Consider the following 18,354-nt stretch of genomic DNA (forward strand, 5'->3'; position numbering starts at 1 on the left):
TCCTTACACTATACTCATCTACCCATCCATCCAATCATCTGTCTGTCCAGCCATTTATCCATCTCTTAATGAATCTAACAGTATACTGAAGATATTTATTTATTCATCTATCACTTCATCCAGCTATGAAGCCAAAAGTCTTCCTATCCATCCATCCATCCATCCATCCATCCATCCATCCATCCATCCATCCATCCATCCATCCATCCATCCATTAATGAATCTAATAGTTTGTCCATCTATCTATCTATCTATCTATCTATCTATCTATCTATCTATCTATCTATCTATCTATCTATCTATCTATCTATCTATCTATCTATCTATCATCCATCCATCCATCCATCCATCCATCCATTCATGACTCTAACAGTGTACTCATCCAACCATCTGTCCATTTATCCATCCAAACATGAATCTGTCAGTATATACAGTACATCTGTCCATTTAACAGAATATCCCTCTACCCATCCATCCATGAATCCATTCACTAATCCATCCATTTATATGCATTTATTTTTCTGTGTGCATTTCTTCATTTATCATTCTATCAAACAGAATTACATCCACACATTCATCATCTGTCCATCCATTCAGTTATCTATTTATCTGTCCACCTGGCAATTCATCTATCCATCAGTATGTGTATCAACAAGTACCGTCATTCTGAGCTTTTCTTTTTAACTGTTTTATGTTGAATAAATTCTGAACTATTTTTATTTAAAAATTCCATTTCAGTGTGTTTTTATTGTCATCACATGAACATCTACTCTAACAGCTGTCTGAAAGAACTGGAGATGTTATTTATATATAATATATACATGTTTATTTCTTTTCATTGTGGTGATTTTGGCTTACAGCTAATAAAACCCCAAAATTTAGTATCTCAGAACATTGTAATATTACTTAGGACCAATAAAAAAAATAATAAAATAAAATAAAAGATTTTTAACACAGAAATGGTGGACTACTGAAAAGTATGATCATGTACAGAACTCAGTACTCAGTCAGGGCTCCCTTTCCATGACTTACTGCAGTGACATGGAGGCGATCGGTCCATGACGCTGCTGATGTGTTCTGGAAGCCCAGGTTGCTCTGATAGCGGCTTTCAGCTCTTCTACGTTGCTGGGTCTGGTGTCATTTGAAGGCTCAGGAAACCTTTTCGGGTGTTTTGATTTATTGAGCCGATTAGAGTCTGACATCATAAATCTCCAATATTGACCTTTTTTTTACAATATTCTAATTTTCTGAGGGGTTTTGTACACCACAGTACCACAATTCCAAAAATATTAGGACACCATGTAAAATGTAAATATTAACAATGTGTTTTATTCACAATAGGACATTGAATATATATATATATATATATATATATATATATATATATATATATATATATATATATATAATGTTTTCAGTGTATATAATATTATATGTTATACCTTACCAGCCAGCCATCTAAATAGCCATTCATATATCTATACATGAATCCCCAGCAAACTTATTTATCCACCCAGCCAGCCATCTATCCATAATCTGTCCCTCTAACCATCTAGCCATCTATCCATCTATCCATCTCTCCTTTCACCCATCTATTCATTAATTAGTCCACCCATCCTTAAGTCTATTCATAAATCTGACAATATACATATACCTATTCATTCATCATCGTTCATCATCCAATCATAATAGTCCTGCATTCATTTATATATATATATATAATTATTTATACACACACAGAGATAGATAGATAGATAGATAGATAGATAGATAGATAGATAGATAGATAGATAGATAGATAGATAGATAGATAGATAGATAGATAGATAGATAGATAGATAGATAGATAGATAGATAGATAGATAGATGGATGGATGGATGGATGGATGGATGGATGGATGGATGGATGGATGGATGTTCCCTTTCCTCTTTAGTCCGGAGGATGTGGTGTCCATGGTTTCCAAAAATAATTTCTAATTTTTAAAACGAACATTTTAAACGAACTTTGCCCCACAGAAGACAGCAGCATTTCTGGATCATGTTCACGCATGCCTTCTTTTGTGCCTGATAAGAGATTTAACCAGCATTTGTGGATGATATGGCAAACTGTGTCCACAGACAATGATTTCTGGAGGTGTTAATGAGCCAATGCAGTAATTTTTCATTACAGAATCATGAAGTCTGAAGATCACGCCCATCCAGTATTGATTTTCACCCTTGTCCATGGTATTGATTTTCACCCTTGTCCACAGAGATTACTTTGACACTTCTGATGATATAATGTACTGTAAATGTTGAGATTTTTTCTCTGAGAGATTATTAAAGCTCCACCCATCTTTACTTCTGATAGACACCGCCTCTCTAAGATACAATATTTATATCCAATCATCTTACTGAGCTGCTGTCATGTAACCCCATTAGTTTAAAAAATGTTTCTCCGACCGTTTATTTTTAATAACACAACATTTTTTAGACTTTTGTTGCCTCTGTCTCAACTGAGACGTGTTGCGGCTGTCAAATTTAAAATGACCTTATTTGATAATACATTTGATATGTTTTCTATGTTCTTTTGTGAATAAAATGTTGAATTTATGAAATTTTCTGTCTTTATTTACATTTTACAAAGTGTTCCAACTTTTTTGGAATTGGGCTTGTACTAGTGTTGGCCTGATACTGTATAAAGACTATGAAATAACCACAGATTTTTGTGGACCTGTGCACTCCACCCCCTGGATTTCCACTGTGACATTATGATATTATTATCTCTTGGAGAGCTGAGTGTGGAAACACCAGAGTATAATTCATCGATCCTGACACTCAACTTGTCTGGATTATTGACTGAAAGCTACACTTCTTCTTCTTCTTTTTCTTCTTCGTCTGCTCTTTTGATCCTAGTTGGACTTTTGCTTCTGTAAACTAAGTCCAAACATTAACATTGATTAAAGTAATTAGTAAACTAGTTCTGTTTGAAACCTGATGCTCTGAGGGGACGGCTTTACTGCAGTGTATAACCTGTAAAAGTAAAACACAGAGGAAAATCTTTTTTTTTTTACCAGAGGAACCCGGAACGCACTCTGAAAGAAACATCCGCACGTGGATGGTGTTTTATTTTCATTGACGCGATCGCCATGCTGAGATCGGCAGACGGAAAATACCTGCAGAGTTGAAGCTTCATTCTGAGATGAAACAATGTCGCTTTGGGTGCTTTTACCTGTCACGATGTCTCTCTGTACTATCTCAGGAGCGTGGATTGTGTGAGTTTTCCAGTCAGAATATCACACACGACCATACACAGTAGAACATGCTACATTTGGACCAGAATTGAATTCTGCCAATACGAAGAATACAGAGATCAGGGCTTTCTACAATGATGATAAAATCGAACATGTATTTGTATTCAATTTGCATGTGTGTGTATTTGCATTCAAATTTTTGAACATCACATTTAGTCCCCATGTGCTGTCATAATAAGCTTCACTCTTCTAAGATGATGTTCCACTAGATTTTGTGGAGATTTGTGAAGATTCATTCAGACACAAGGGTGTTAGTAAAGGTAGTGATGTAGGTGAGAAGGTGAGGAGGTCTGGGGTTCAGTCAGGATTCTAATTCATCTCAAAAGTGTTCAACATTGGAGATCATTTGGTGCTGCTGAGCCTAAATTCATTATATACTGTGGAGGGTTAAACTCTAGATCCATGAAGATGGATTTGGCTTGGGGCTGTGATTTCCATGAACAGTGTGAACAGTTTGGCATTCTTCCTCATAACATCTCATAGGGTTTTTTCTTGCCACTGTCGCCACTGGCGCACTTGTTAAGGGATAAACTAACTTCAATTTATCAATTTATTTCTGTAAAGCTACTTTGGAACAACGTCCACTGTTAAACATGCTATACAAATAAAATTGAGTTGACATTGAAATAAAATAGCTTTGGAGCCAACTCCAACCTATGGAAAGCAGATCTTCATGGAGCTGGGGTATGGTAATGCTGGAACAGGTTTTGGGTCTCCTAGTTGAGTGAAGTGCAGATTTCATGATGCAGCATCCAAAGACGTCTAATAAAATTGTGTGCCTTCAACTTTGTGGCAACATTTTGTAGAAGAACCACATTTGGTTGGAAAAGTCAGGTGTTCCAATCCTTTTGTCCATATTGTAATTCTTTCTCACCAACTTTTGTTTCATTCGCTTCCGTCTGTCCTGTAGATGTTGGAAAACTCGCGATTTTATTTCTAATACTAGAGACTCTTTCAAAATAGCACCTGGTTTTGTGTGTTTTTCTTGAACACTTTTTCTATTTTCTATTAGTTTGCCTTGTCGGAAGACATCCTAGAATAGGGATAAAGTGCCACAAAGGTTGTTTTTCAAATCAGATAAAAAAAAAAAAAAGGAATTAAATGCAGTGTAGGGCATTAAAATGTGGCAATGTGGAGAAAATAATGTTTACTAGTTACACTACATGCAAGGAAATACACTACAGAGTGCTGTTGTGTGGACAAGAGTGTAAGCTTAATGTTCTGTTCCGTAAAATAAAAAAATGTTGGGAGAAATGTCAATAAAAACAGAAAGCAATGATTTGAATAAAACAATAACCCATATTTTATTCACAGTAGAACATAAATAGAAATAATAGAAATAAACTTAAATAATAGTGCAACAGTTTTTGCCTTTAAATGTACTTAAATATTCCAAATTCATTATTCTGAAATTGTTTCACACTTTGTAGGCACAGTCTTCCACTGATTAGAAGAACAGTGCATGTAGGATGTTTTGGAGACAAGGTGAGGGAGGCGAGATTGAGATGGTTTGGACATGTGCAGAGGAGGGACATGGGGTATATCAGTAGAAGAATGCTGAGGATGGAGACACCAGGTAGGAGGAAAAGAGGAAGGCCAAGGAGGAGGTTTATGGATGTGGTGAGGGAAGACATGCAGGTAGTTGGTGTGAAAGAGGCAGATGTAGAGGACAGGGTGGTATGGAGACGGATGATCCGCTGTGGCGCCCCCTAATGGGAGCAGCCGAAAGAAGAAGAATAGGAAGTCTTCCACTGATTGTGAAGCTCTGCCCATCTTTACTTCTGAGTGATGCCGTCCCTCTAATATACACTATTTCTCCTCAATCATCTAACTGACCTGTTGTAAATTAACCTTTTTAGTTAAAAAATTGTTTCTCCAAATGTTTTATTTTAGTAACACTCACTTTTCCGCTCTCGTGTTTCACCCTGTCACAAACTTTTTGAGACATGTTGTAGCCTTCAGATAAAAAAAAATGCCTTTTTAAAAATTATTTATTGGTATATTTCCTCAGTTTTCACAGTTGATATGTTTTCTATTGTAAATGAAATATGGGACTATGAAATGTAAAAATCCTAGCATTCGGTTTTTATTTACGTTTTGTGGAATTTTCGTTATAACATGAAAGTAAATATGATAAATATAAAAGTAAATATGGTTCTTTCTGAACACAGCCACGCCCCCAAATTATAAAAGTGATTGTACATTTGTGTAAATAAAATTTTATAATAATGGGGGGATTTAATTCTTTTTTTTTTTTAACAACGTGTTTTATTTTTTCCAAATCGGGAAAATAATCGTGCAATTTTCACAGAGTGTGTAAACTTTTTATAAAGTAAATCGTTCACTTTAGGTAAAAATGAATACGTGAATAAATTAATTAATTAATATATTCTGTGTAAAAGGTCAGAAAGTTCATCCTGCCATCGTTGTAGATGTCATTTATCCTGAAATCTTTAAAATTCGAAAAGTGAAGTACATTAAATCTCCAACCCACTTTTATCTGAGTTACTATTTAATCTTACAACCTTCTTTTTTGTATGAAGGCCAGAAAGATCTCTCACTTATTGCCCAAAGACAGACACATTTCTCTCAATCCCTACTGTTTTATTTATATATTTTTTAATGTTTGACTGGATTTCCACAGTTTTTTGCTTCTCTGTTTGTATTGCTCTTAGACTTTATCCCGCTCTCGTTATTTTCTCTCTATATTATGGTATCCAGTCTTACAGTTTTTCTCAGTAGCTTTGGAGCGTTTCTCGAATCATCCTTAATGTTTGCAAACCAATAAGTGCAATTTTTCAAAACAATGTGTACAAACAGCACAACACAATGGATTCCATGCAAAAGTATTAGTGTCTGTTTGTTTCTCGGTTGTTCATCCATTTTCAGAAATTGTATTTCTGACATCAAAAAGGACATCACCTTTTTTATGTCAAAGTCAAAGTGTTAATAGAGGATTGTTTTATCCTCCGTAGCAGTTCCAACCAAGCTGCCACTGTTGGGCCCTTGAGCAAGGCCCTTAACCCTCTGTGCTCCAGGGGGCACTGTATCATAGCCGACTTTGTGCTCTATAAACCCGCTCCTCAACATCGCTAAGATATGAAAAAAAAGGGCCTTGCCCAAGAGCGCAGCAATGGCAGCTTGGTGGTGCTGAAGCTTCGATCTCACAAGTCCATCAGTCCAGTGATCAGAAGTCCAACATCTTAACCACGGAGCTACCGGTTTCTCTTGTAAGACACAGTGGCTTCAAGAAAATAATTGAGTTTTAATAATATGATGTGGTTCAGGACACAGTAGGACCGTCCTGCCATCATAGAACATAAACAAAACTTTACCATCTGGTCACAGAGGGTGCCATCTTGGATCTTTTTTTATTTATTTTTTATTTATTATTGTACCTCAGTTTTCTATTAGTACATCTTCCACAGTGTTATCTAATCACCCAGTTATGTACCACCATAGAGATATCAGATATCAGAATGAAGTAAAAGTCTGATCTCTGTAACTTTAACTGTAGCATGGTTTTTAATTCCAGATAGGCTGTTTTTTCCAGAAACAGCTAATCTCCTGCTGGGGATTTTAGAGCCGTTAGAGTTCAAACAGGATGGTGCAGAAAACAAAAAACACTGAGTGAGTGAATGACAATTCTGTAGGACAAAATACTTTGTTAATCAAAAAGCCAGGTGGGAGCTGCCAGGGGGTATTTCCTAAATGATATTTTAATTTCATTTTTATTAGTAGAGAACTTTTAACAATGGACATTTCTTAAAGCAGCTTTACAAGATAAAGCAGTTATAAAGTTTGTAATAGAATGTAAATTTTGTTCCTTGTAATTGTAAGTTTGTCCCTACTGAGCGAACCAGTGGCGAGGAAAAAAACTTCCTGAGATATCATTAAGAAGAAACCTTGAGAGGAACCAGACACTAAATGGAGCCTCATCCTAATCATCGAATGTCCATTCATTACAGTTAGATCATTATCGAGGTGCTGTTCAGTGATCAGTGCTGAAATGCAGGACTATTCATGCAAACTGTATTCCTGATCTATTGTAGTAGGATGTTGATATAAATTACAGCCCAAATCCATCCTAAAGGTTGTTGAGATGCTAAGTAACTTCACAGATCTTGAGGCTGTGGGTGTGGAACCATCCTCACACAGAGTGGTCTCCAGTTGAAGAGGTAGGGCATCAGGGTGAATCGGGCAGATCCGAAGAGAAGAAAGGGACAGGAACACTGGTCACTGGTAACTCAGGAGCATGGATAACATGACAGAGAGAGAGAGAGAGAGAGAGAGAGAGAGAGAGAGAGAGAGAGAGAGAGAGAGAGAGAGAGAGAGAGAGAAGAAGAGAAGAGAAGATTTGATCATATCAATCTATACAATTGTGGTGAGCAGAAAAATCATCTCAGCATGCACAATGCATTAAACCTTGAGGTAGATGAGCTACAACAGCAATAGACTACATTAGGTTCCACTCAGGTCAGTCAAGAACATGAACAAGAACAATTTTCCAGTCTTCATGTGCCAGGTTTGGGAGAGTATGTTCACTTGACAGCCTGAGATCATTATTCTTGTTTGACATGACTGGAACCTAATGTGGTCTTTTGCTGTTATTACAGACTCCTCTAAATGTTGTAATGTGTCTCTTGAGATAGTTTTCTGCTAAATCACTATAAACTTCCTGTCAGTTTAGACCAGCCTGGTCATTCAACTCTGGTCTCTCTCTTCCATCAGCATAATGTTTCAGCCATTTTCAGGATGTTTTTTGTTTTTTGCACCATTCAGTATACTGTTGTGTCTGAAAAAAACAGCCCATCTGATCCCAACAACCATACCATGTTTACATACACAGAGATTACACTCATTCTTCATTCTGATGTTTGACCTAAAGCCCTTGATTCATATCTTCATGATGATTTAATGCATCATGCTGCTGCCACAGGACTGCCGACACTTGGAGGAAGTCAGGGATGATGTATTCATCTAAATGAAAGCACCTTGAACTTAAATACAAAGGTCATAGATTTCTTTCTTTCTTTTTTTTCCTTCACAGATATGCCATGGCAGTGCATAACCAACACGTGTGCCCTATAACCAACTGGTAATGTTACATTAACAAAACTCACTTTCTCCCAGCATGTTTGTCTAGGATTTAAAACAAAACTGTGACTATTATGGGATGTACAGTACGTGTACATTGTATGAAGGGAGACATTTAAAGGGTTATTCTGTGTAAATCCATTCCAAATAAGATTATGTGCTTCGTTTTAAACATCCCATTCCACATTTAGTCCCCAGTTCCACATTTAGTCCCCAGTTCCACATTTAGTCCCTAGTTCCTGTTATAATAAGCTTCACTTTTTTGGGAAGATGTTCCACTAGATTTTGTGGAGATTTGTGCAAATTAAGGCACAAGTGTTATAGTAAAATCAGGTAGTGATGTAGGTGAGAAGGTGAGGAGGCCTGGGGTACCATCAACGTTCACATTCAGGCTTGAACTTGAAGGCAACAAAAATAACGACCTTACGAGGTGGTATTAAAAAGTTTAGAGACTAGTTTTGTAACACGGCAACAGATGGCAGCACAAGGCTGCATGTACAGTCACAGGGCGCGCCGACCTTTAAAAGTCAGTCTGCCAAAAGACTTCATTGTTTGTACATCGGGAGCTGGGGCTATTCTCACCATCATGACAAGTACCACGTCTGCGATTTCATCATGGATAACAAGTTCACACGTGAGTTTTGACTCTGGCTGACATTGCCCTTTACCTGAAGATGAAGATCTGGCTCAAAGGTCACCGTTTTAACACTAGAGATCCAGCTCAAATTGCAGAGAAGACCAGCTTCAAAGAGAAGACTTCCAGGACACTTTTTAGAAGAACACTGGGGAGCGCTGTGTTGCTGTGCAAGGGGACTATTTTTAAGGTGATCGTGTGGAAACGTAGATAAAAAAAAGTACTTTCTTGTAAACAGAGTCTCCAAATATAAGAAAATCCTGATAAAAAAACAACCAACCAACAAGTAACCAACTATCTATCAGTCATCAATAATGAATATTGATCAGGAGACATGGGGCAAGCAGTGCAATGTGTCTGGGGCAAAATGTCACATTCCAGGGTTTGTGATCATTTCTGTGATGAGCTGAGTCAGTTAAATGCTCCTTCTTTAGCAAAAATGTAGAATTTTGTCCAATAATTAGATTATTTATATACACAGTACAGACCAAAAATTTGGACACACCTTCTCATTCAAAGAGTTTTCTTTATTTTCATGACTATGAAAATTGTAGATTCACACTGAAGGCATCAAAACTATGAATGAACACATGTGGAATTATATATTGAATTATATACATAACAAAAAAGTGTGAAACAACTGAAAAATGTCATATTGTAGGTTCTTCAAAGTAGCCACCTTTTGCTTTGATTACTGCTTTGCACACTCTTGGCATTCTCTTGATGAGCTTCAAGAGGTAGTCACCTGAAATGGTCTTTCAACAGTCTTGAAGGAGTTCCCCGAGAGATGCTTGGCACTTGTTGGCCCTTTTGCCTTCACTCTGCGGTCCAGCTCACCCCTAAACCATCTCGATTGGGTTCAGGTCCGGTGACTGTGGAGGCCAGGTCATCTGGCGCAGCACCCCATCACTCTCCTTCTTGGTCAAATAGCCCTTGATGCCTTCAGTGTGACTCTACAATTTTCATAGTCATAAAAATAAAGAAAACTCTTTGAATGAGAAGGTGTGTCCAAACTTTTGGTCTGTACTGTATATATATATATCTAATTTTGCTAAAAAAAAAACATCCTGCATCCCAAATGTGTCAAATATGTAAAAGGTTAAAAACTATTTTTGTTGTCATTTTCAGAGCACTGATTTAATTTTTAAAACTGATATTTGGAGAATCGAACCTCAAAGACAAATATGGATGTGTGTGTGTGTGTGTGTGTGTGTGTGTGTGTGTGTGTGTGTGTGTGTGTGTGTGTGATATGTACAGGGAATATAACTCATCCTGTGAGGAACCTCTGGCGATGCAGAACGGACAGTTTCCCTGCTGCACTCTGGATAACATTCCTCTTATCAGGTGACAAATACTAAATACACCCAAAAGTATGTGGACATCTAACCATTAGATTGTCCTTCATGCCAGATTGAGTCAAAAGACTTTATTTTTAAAAATCTACAAAAACAGGGAAAGATCTTGGTATTGTTTTAAAATCCAAGTTTGTTAATGATATTGTGGAGGATGTAGATGTGGTCCAACGTTCTTTGATTGGACAGGATTTGAAGTTTCTTTGGGATGTCAGAGAAGAACATTTTCCAGGATTGCTTTAGACACATACACTATATTTCCAAAAGTATTGGGACACCTGGTCATAAATACGGTATGTGATTTTTGAGCATCGCATTCCACATTTAGTCCCAATTTGCTCTTCTAATTCCCTCCACTCTTCTGGGAAAATGTTCCACTAGATTTTGTTGTGTGTTTATGGATATTTGTGTTCATCAGCCACAAGGGTGTTATGAAAGTCAGGTACTGATGTAGGTGAGGAGACCTGGGGTGCAGTCAGCATTCACATTCATCCCAAAGGTGTTCAGTAGGGATGAGATCAGAGCTCTATAGCAGGCTAAAGCATTTAAACCATATCTTTGAGAAGCTCACTTTGTGCCATGCTGGAACAGGTTTGGGTTTTCAAGTTGATGCAAAATGTTATTAGAGCGCATCTTAAGACGTCCTGTACAATTGAGTGCCTCCAGATTTGTGGTATCAGTTTGGAAAAAAACACATATAGCAGAAAAGGTCAGGTGACCCAATACTTTTGGCAATATATATAGTGTATTTATGAAATGGTATCAAAACTCCCTCAGACTCCTTTAACCCTGGCAGTAGAACCCGCTGTTGATGTTGTGGCCCCTAGGGACGAAGTATCTCTGCACAATGCTGCGAAAGTGGAAAAAGACGATGAGAATGCACTTGTTCGAGCTGTAGACCTGCCTCACCTTTTTCGGTCGAGGAAATGATGGACTCTTCCACTAAGGGTTATACTCGTATACCCAAGTTTTAGCACCGGTAACGGCATGAAGGACGACTCGTCCACGGCATGCAGACACAGTTTTCGGCAGACTTGTGGTGTTCCTTCTCCTCCTGGGTCAGCAGCCCGGGGACGAATCTCACAGCAACACGGCACACTTTCAAATCACACGTGACAATTGTCTGGACTGGACTGGACTGTATGACAAACCGACCGATCTCCGGCGATCATCATGCACAAGTTTCCGAAAGGTTTTTGGGGTTGAAGGTCTCATCGAAGGTCTTCCTAATCTCTTGTCGTCTTCAAGTGAAATACTGCTCTAGAAGCGTGCGTGCCGCTCAAAACACCTCAAAAGACTTGTTGGTGTATCGATGTATGTTAGACGTCTCTGTGGCAGATTTGCCCAGTTTCATGCAGAATTTTACATTTGTTGAAATCACAGACGTGGTAACACACGTGGAGAGAATAGCCCCAGCTCCTGATGTACACAGAATGATATCTTTTGCAGGTCGGTGCTTTTTGTGACTGTGCGTGCAGCCTCGTGCTGCCATCTGTTGGCATTTTACAAAACTAGTCTCCAAACTTTTTTGATACCAGTCGTCTTCTATACATTTCAGGCTTCTAATAATTGTACATTCTCTCTGTACAGTAAATGTGGTGTGTTGCCTCCAGAGAGTTGTTGGTTTAGTCTCCTCTGCAGCGTTGGATCATTCATGAGTGAGTGAAACATTCAATTTCCATCCAAACAGACACTCACTGTCCACTTTATTAGGAACACCTGTATTCCAGGCATGCAGCAACTCAATGCAGCAATTTATGCAGATTCAGGTGTGTTAATATGTGTGTGTGTGTGTGTGTGTGTGTGTGTATGTGTGTATGTGTGTGTGTGTGTGTGTGTGTGTTCCAGTGATGCTGATTGGTCTGCTCCGCTATGCCCAGGTGATGGAGCAGCAGAAGCAGAACAGTATGTTGAACATGATGGGGCTCTGCTCTGGCTGGCTTTGTGCTGCAGGACTCAGCTTGGTGGGAAACTTTCAGGTACAGAAGCCTCAGTGGGACATTTGACTATTTTCTCACTGTGGCTGTGGAAACACTATGAGTTTAACTGATATGTGTATCAATGTGTTTCTGTCTTTTGATGTGTCTGTCTATCTTTCTGTTTAATCTGTCTGGTCATCTATGAGCTGCAATCTGTCTGATGAGACACTTGTCTGGTGTCTGTCTTTCTTGAGATTCGTCTGTCTTTATCTTTGTAGTGGGTCTGTTTGTCTGTATGTCTGGTCATCTTCCTGTCTGTCAGTCTGGTCATACACCTGTCTGTCTATATGTCTGTTTGTCTGTATGTCTGGTCATCCGTCTGTCTGTCTGTCTGTCTGTCTGTTTGGTCATCTATTTGTCTGGTCATCTGCTTGAAATTCTCCACATCATGTAGTTAATTGTGCGCACTGCAAATGCTTTGGTACATTCATTTAATTGATTGTGTACGAGTGTCTGCTGTTTCATACATCATCAATTGTTCATGTCATGCTAAACAAAATATATTATACTGGTTCTCACCTGAATAGTCTTAACCCCCAAAACATCTCAGCATCAGTCCATTACTGTACATAAGTCAGCAAAATGCTTAAACCAGTTGTCAGAATCTGTCAGGATTAAATTTCTAAACATTCTATCTGTAAATTTGTTTTGAATTGATGACTTGTGCAGGTAAAAGGTGAAACTTGTGAACCTTTAATTGGTTGACAGGCAGCGAAACACAGAATTACAATTTCAGAAAATGGATGAAGAAGCAGTAAAAGATCGAACATCCTGCATACAGTTACGTTTACATTTGTGCTGTTGAAATTCATAAATGCCAAACAGAAGAAATTCATCTTTGTGCTTTAACAACCATTGTAACCCAAACCGTAGTTTACGTCAGGAAACACTGAAACCGTGCGCCATACAGTATGAACACTGAATATTTTGACGATCGTTTTAAAAGGACTTGTTATTTTGATAGCGATGAGACGTTCATTGACACAAATCCTTTTTTTTTCCCAAATGAACTGAGGATTTTTAAAAAAAGTTCAGGCTTTTGCAGGAAATCCAGTGTGTGCTGATGTTTGTACAAGTTGTTTTGAGATTTTGAGCACAAACTGATTTGCAAATATTAACGCATGATTTAAGAAACGTTCCAAAGAAACTGAGAAAAACTGTAATGGCGTTATAGAAATAATCCTGAAACGTACATGTGTGTGTGTGTGTGTGTGTGTGTGTGTGTGTGTGTGTGTGTGTGTGTTTTACAGGTGGACTTTGCTAAGGTGCTGCACTATGTGGGAGCGTTTCTCGCCTTCCCGACCAGTCTACTATTCGTGTGTGTGCAGACGATCCTTACTTACCGTCTGGCAAAAACACACACACACTCTCCAACCAGCCACCTCCGACTCACACTCAGCCTGCTCGCCCTGATCACACTTCTACTCTGTATCCTCTGTATGCTTGATTGCTTGATTTATAACATTTATTTAAATACATTTTCCCTTAAAATGACAAGATGTGATTTTTAATTCTGTTCATATACTAAATAACTCAGTGGTTAAGGCTCTGGGTTACAAATCAGAAGGTTGGGGATTCAAGCCCCGGTATCACCAGGCTGCCACTTTTGGGGCCCTTGAGCAATACACTTAACCATCTGTCCTCCAGGGGGCACTGTATCATGGCTGACCAGCTTCCTTACAATTTCAATTTCTTTTGGATCAATAAAGTATTATAAAACTAATTAGATAAATATATGCATGATAAATAAATAAGTAAATAAATAAATGGATTGTCTAAAAGTAAAAAAGAAAAAAAAAGTGGCGTTTACTTGTAACATATAAGGGCCTTGCTCAAGGGCCCGACAATGGTGGTAGTGTAAAATTATATAAAGTATTGCTTTAGTCTGCATTTTCTTGGATAAAGATTTAGATCATAGCTACACTGTACGGCCAAAATTCTGTAGACCCTCTATATATAATGAATAATAATAAACTTCACTCTTCTGGGAAGATGCTCCAGTAGATTTTTTGGAGATTTTGTGGAGATTCATTCAGCCACAAGGGTGTTAGTAAAGCCAAGTACTGATGTTCAATAGGGTTGAGGGTCAGAGCTTAATAGCAGAAGATCTTCCAATCCAACCCATGTAAAGCAGACCTTCATGGTTCACAGGGGTATAATCATGCTGGAACAGGTTCGAATCTCCTAGTTGAAGAGAAGGAATTTCATTGTACAGCATCCAAAGACGTCCTGAACAATTGTGTGCCCCTGGATTTGTGGTAAATTTTTCGAAAGAACGAGGTCTGGCTGTAAATGCCGGGTGTCCCAATACTTCTGTCAGTAATTTACGGATAATCCTTGACCTCTGGTGCATCCAGGTGGCGCGTTCTTCCTGCAGGACAGTTTCACCCTGCAGCACTGGGCGGCCGTGTGCGAGTGGCTCTTCGTCGTCGCTGTGCTGCTTTTCTACGCCACGTTCATCACGGACTTCCGCTCGGTGTCTTCACACACTCTGGTGGTTCTGATCCACAGAGGACAGAGACAGGTGTTTTCTCCGACTGAAAGCAAGCAAGAGAGAGCTTAATGGCTCAGTTTGGAAGTGGACTGAGACATTTCTCGATGAAGTGATGGTGCAGTTTGGGTGAAGATGATCTCCTGGTAGACCTGAAGGACACAGACTTGGGTCTTGATATTTGATATATTTGATGTTATGTATCATCCTGCAGTTTTTAACCTCTCTCTCTCTCTCTCTCTCTCTCTCTCTCTCTCTCTGTTGGTAAAGCTAGACATGTTGCACTTGTTTCCTGCCTTTCAATAAAATATGAAATCGTGTAAAAATATATTTTAGCTGAACCTTTATTGAAACCAGAAGGTCCTCAAGTCACTTTAATCCACACAAACAAGCCTCTAAAATCTAGTGGGATGATTCACAGATGAATGGAGATTATTCTGCCTGGTCATCTGTGACTTGCTGTCTGTCTGTATGTCTTTCTGTCTAGTCATTGATTTGCCTTTCTTTCCTTCTGTCTGTCTATCCATATGTTTGTTCATCTAGTGATCCACCTATCTGTCTGTCCATCGGTCCATCTCTCAGGTCATCCACATGTCTCTCTGTCTGTCCTTCTGTCCAACTCTCAGTTCATCCACAAGTCTGTTTACATGCCTAGCTGTCTTTTTATCTGTTATGTCCCTCACAGTCTTGGTTGACTTTCTGTTGATCTGTCTGTCCATCTGTCTGTATGTCTGACTGTATGTAGGTTTGTTTGTCTGGTAAGCCATCTGTCTGTGTTTTATTTTATTTGTCAATAGATTTGTCTATCTGATCATTTACCTTCTTATCGACCTGTTTGTCCATGTGCATGCCTCTTTGTCTTTTTGTGTCTGTTTGCATTTTTTATCTTTATCTAAGTGTCTCTTTATCTGTCTTGTCCTTTACAGGCTTGTCTGTCTATAGGTTTTCTAGTCTGGTCATCCATCTGCCTGCCTGCCTGTCTGTCTGTCTGTCTGTCTGTCTGTCTGTCTGTCTGTCTGATCTTTCACCCGTCCATCTGTCTGTTTGTCTGTAGGTTTGACTGCCTGATCAGTCATTTGTTTGTGTTCCTGTCTGTGTGTTTCTGTCTGTCTGCTTGGTGATCCACCTGTCTGTTTGCATGCCTGACTCTCTCTATTTCTGCTTACCTGTCTGTCTGTCTGTCTGTCTGTCTGTCTGTCTGTCTGTCTGTCTGTCTGTCTGTCTGTCCGTCTTTCTGTGTAGCTGCCATTACTGTACCGACTTTTCATCTGTCTTGTCCTTCACAAGATTCCTTGTCTTTCTGTTTATTTATCTGTCCATCTGTTTGTCTTTCTGTAGGTTTGTCTGTCTGGCAAGTCAGTCATCTGACTGTGTTTCAAGCTTCAGTTAGTTCAGAATGCGTCAGCAAGAGTTCTTACAAGGTCAAGAAAATATGACCACATAACCCCAATCTTCTCATCCCTACACTGGCTTCCTGTTAAGTTTCGAATAGACTACAAACTATTACTTCTTACTTATAAAGCACTAAATGGTTTGGCTCCCATGTATCTATCCAGTCTTTTAACACGCTACAATCCGTCACGCTCCCTGAGATCTCAAAACTCTGGGCTTCTAGTAGTTCCTAGAATAGCAATGTCCACTAAAGGCGGTAGAGCATTTTCACATTTAGCTCCTAAACTCTGGAATAGTCTTCCTGACAGTGTTCGGGGCTCAGACACACTCAACCAGTTTAGGTGCAGATTAAAAACCTATCTTTTAAGCAAAGCCTACACATAACACACATCACTTATCATAACCATGTGCTCCAGAACATCTGATCACCTGCACATTATCAACTTGTGCTGTTAATATAGTATAATGTATATAATGTATATAATATAATACAGCAGCTACGCTAATTTCTCTCCACTGCTTCTCTTTCTCTCCCCATCCCGAGGCATCCTGAGGTTCCTCCAGCTCCAGTCATGTCCCACCTCATGAAGATTATGGACCTTTGAAGAAGTAGATGCCGAACTCGCAAACATCCTGAACCATCTAGAGACGTACCAGTGCCAATTGGATCCCACTGCATGTGTGGAGTTTTGACATTGGACTTCCTGGAGTGTTTAAAGGCTCTGGCATGGAGAAGCTGATGTTGGATCTGTGATGATCACAAATGTTGAGCTCAGTAGCTCCTACTTTTATACCAAAGACTGTAGAAAGAACATTTACTTATAATCTTATACTCCAGTACTCATGTTAGTTCTCACTCTCCAGTGTTCTGTATTGTTGAAAGATTTATGATCAAACTCTTGATGTCACCCAAATGAGGATGGGTTCCCCTTTTGAGTCTGGTTCCTCTCAAGGTTTCTTCCTTATAACATCTAAGGGAGTTTTTCCTTGCCACAGTCGCCACGGCTGCTCATCAGGGATAAACACACTCCATTCACCTTCACTGTTGATTTCTGTAAAGCTGATTTGAGACAATGTCTGTTGTAAAAAGCGCAATACAAATAAACTTGACTGTCTGTCTGTCTGTCTGTCTGTCTGTCTGTCTGTCTGTCTGTCTGTCTGTCTGTCTCGTCATTCACCTCTGTCTGTTTGTGTATATATTTAATGAACTGTCTCTTTTTGTCTGGTCCTTTATAAACCTGTTATTCACCTTATTCATCTGTTTGTCTCTCTCTCTGTCTTAATGTCTGAAGTCACAATAGTGGTGTTTATTACTGCAAAGGGAAAACAATCTGAAATAAGGTGTCTAATGATGTTGGTGTAACGTCACATCAGCCTATCCTGGCTGGTATATCACCCCAGGGCCTTCAGTCATGTCCTTTTTGAATCAATTCACCTCTTAATTCCATCATTATGAGGCAACATCTATAGAAAACTTCAATATAATAAATATAAGCAGCATAAAAGCGCTGCATCACACACAGGAATCTCATCCAGTGAGAATGAACGTCATCACTAAAGCAAGAAACCCAAAGAACACAATTCACCACGTCTCCTTTCACTGGAGCCACAACTTCACCTCCCACATACATCATCTCCAGCAGAAGCATCGATATTCACCTCATCACACACACACACACAAACACACACACACACACACACACACACACACACACACACACACACACACACCTCCACATACATCATCTCCAGCAGAAGATCAATATTCACCTCATCATATCACACAGGGGTTTTTGTATTATGGTTTTCCTGGCGATGTGAAATAAAGGAAAATTGTGTGTTTATGTTCCAATTCTACAGGAAGGAAAACCCAAAAGCGCAACAAATTGTTTTTAACTGGAAAGAAAAAAAATATATAAAAATGTAAGTCAGTGATTATGGCGCACATTGACCCCGCCCTTGTTTAACGAAGCCCCGCCTCCTTTCGTGACGTTGTTAATATACGAACGTATGATATTAATATATTATATACAGTATATTTTTGTCATTATATATATTAAAAAATAAAATATCAAAATGAAATAATAAATGATTCAATAAGCAGTTCAGTTAATTC

At 38.8% G+C, this 18,354-nt stretch overlaps 1 protein-coding gene across 1 annotated transcript; it reads left to right on the forward strand.

The window, feature by feature from the left end:
- Nucleotides 1–3,068: 3,068 nt before the first annotated feature.
- Nucleotides 3,069–15,082, forward strand: LOC310735090 (transmembrane protein 150A). The gene is made up of 7 exons (XM_083557660.1): nucleotides 3,069–3,254; nucleotides 8,344–8,391; nucleotides 10,282–10,368; nucleotides 11,967–12,034; nucleotides 12,225–12,355; nucleotides 13,606–13,783; nucleotides 14,713–15,082. The coding sequence occupies exons 1-7, from the start codon at nucleotides 3,190–3,192 to the stop codon at nucleotides 14,916–14,918; spliced, it is 783 nt and encodes a 260-aa protein (XP_083413786.1). The 5' UTR covers nucleotides 3,069–3,189; the 3' UTR covers nucleotides 14,919–15,082.
- The last annotated feature ends 3,272 nt before the right edge of the window (nucleotides 15,083–18,354 follow it).

Source organism: Silurus aristotelis (genome assembly GCF_946808225.1).
Source record: "Silurus aristotelis genome assembly, chromosome: 12".
In the NCBI taxonomy this organism is placed as follows: Eukaryota; Metazoa; Chordata; class Actinopteri; order Siluriformes; family Siluridae; genus Silurus; species Silurus aristotelis.

Excerpts from the sequence above, each read along its gene's own strand:
- LOC310735090 (XM_083557660.1), top strand. The coding sequence starts at position 3,190 with ATGTCGCTTTGGGTGCTTTTACCTGTCACGATGTCTCTCTGTACTATC. Across the intron at positions 3,255-8,343 it reads ATCTCAGGAGCGTGGATTGT|ATATGCCATGGCAGTGCATA; the intron begins GTGAGTTTTCCA and ends TTTCCTTCACAG. Across the intron at positions 13,784-14,712 it reads CCTGATCACACTTCTACTCT|GTGGCGCGTTCTTCCTGCAG; the intron begins GTATCCTCTGTA and ends TGGTGCATCCAG.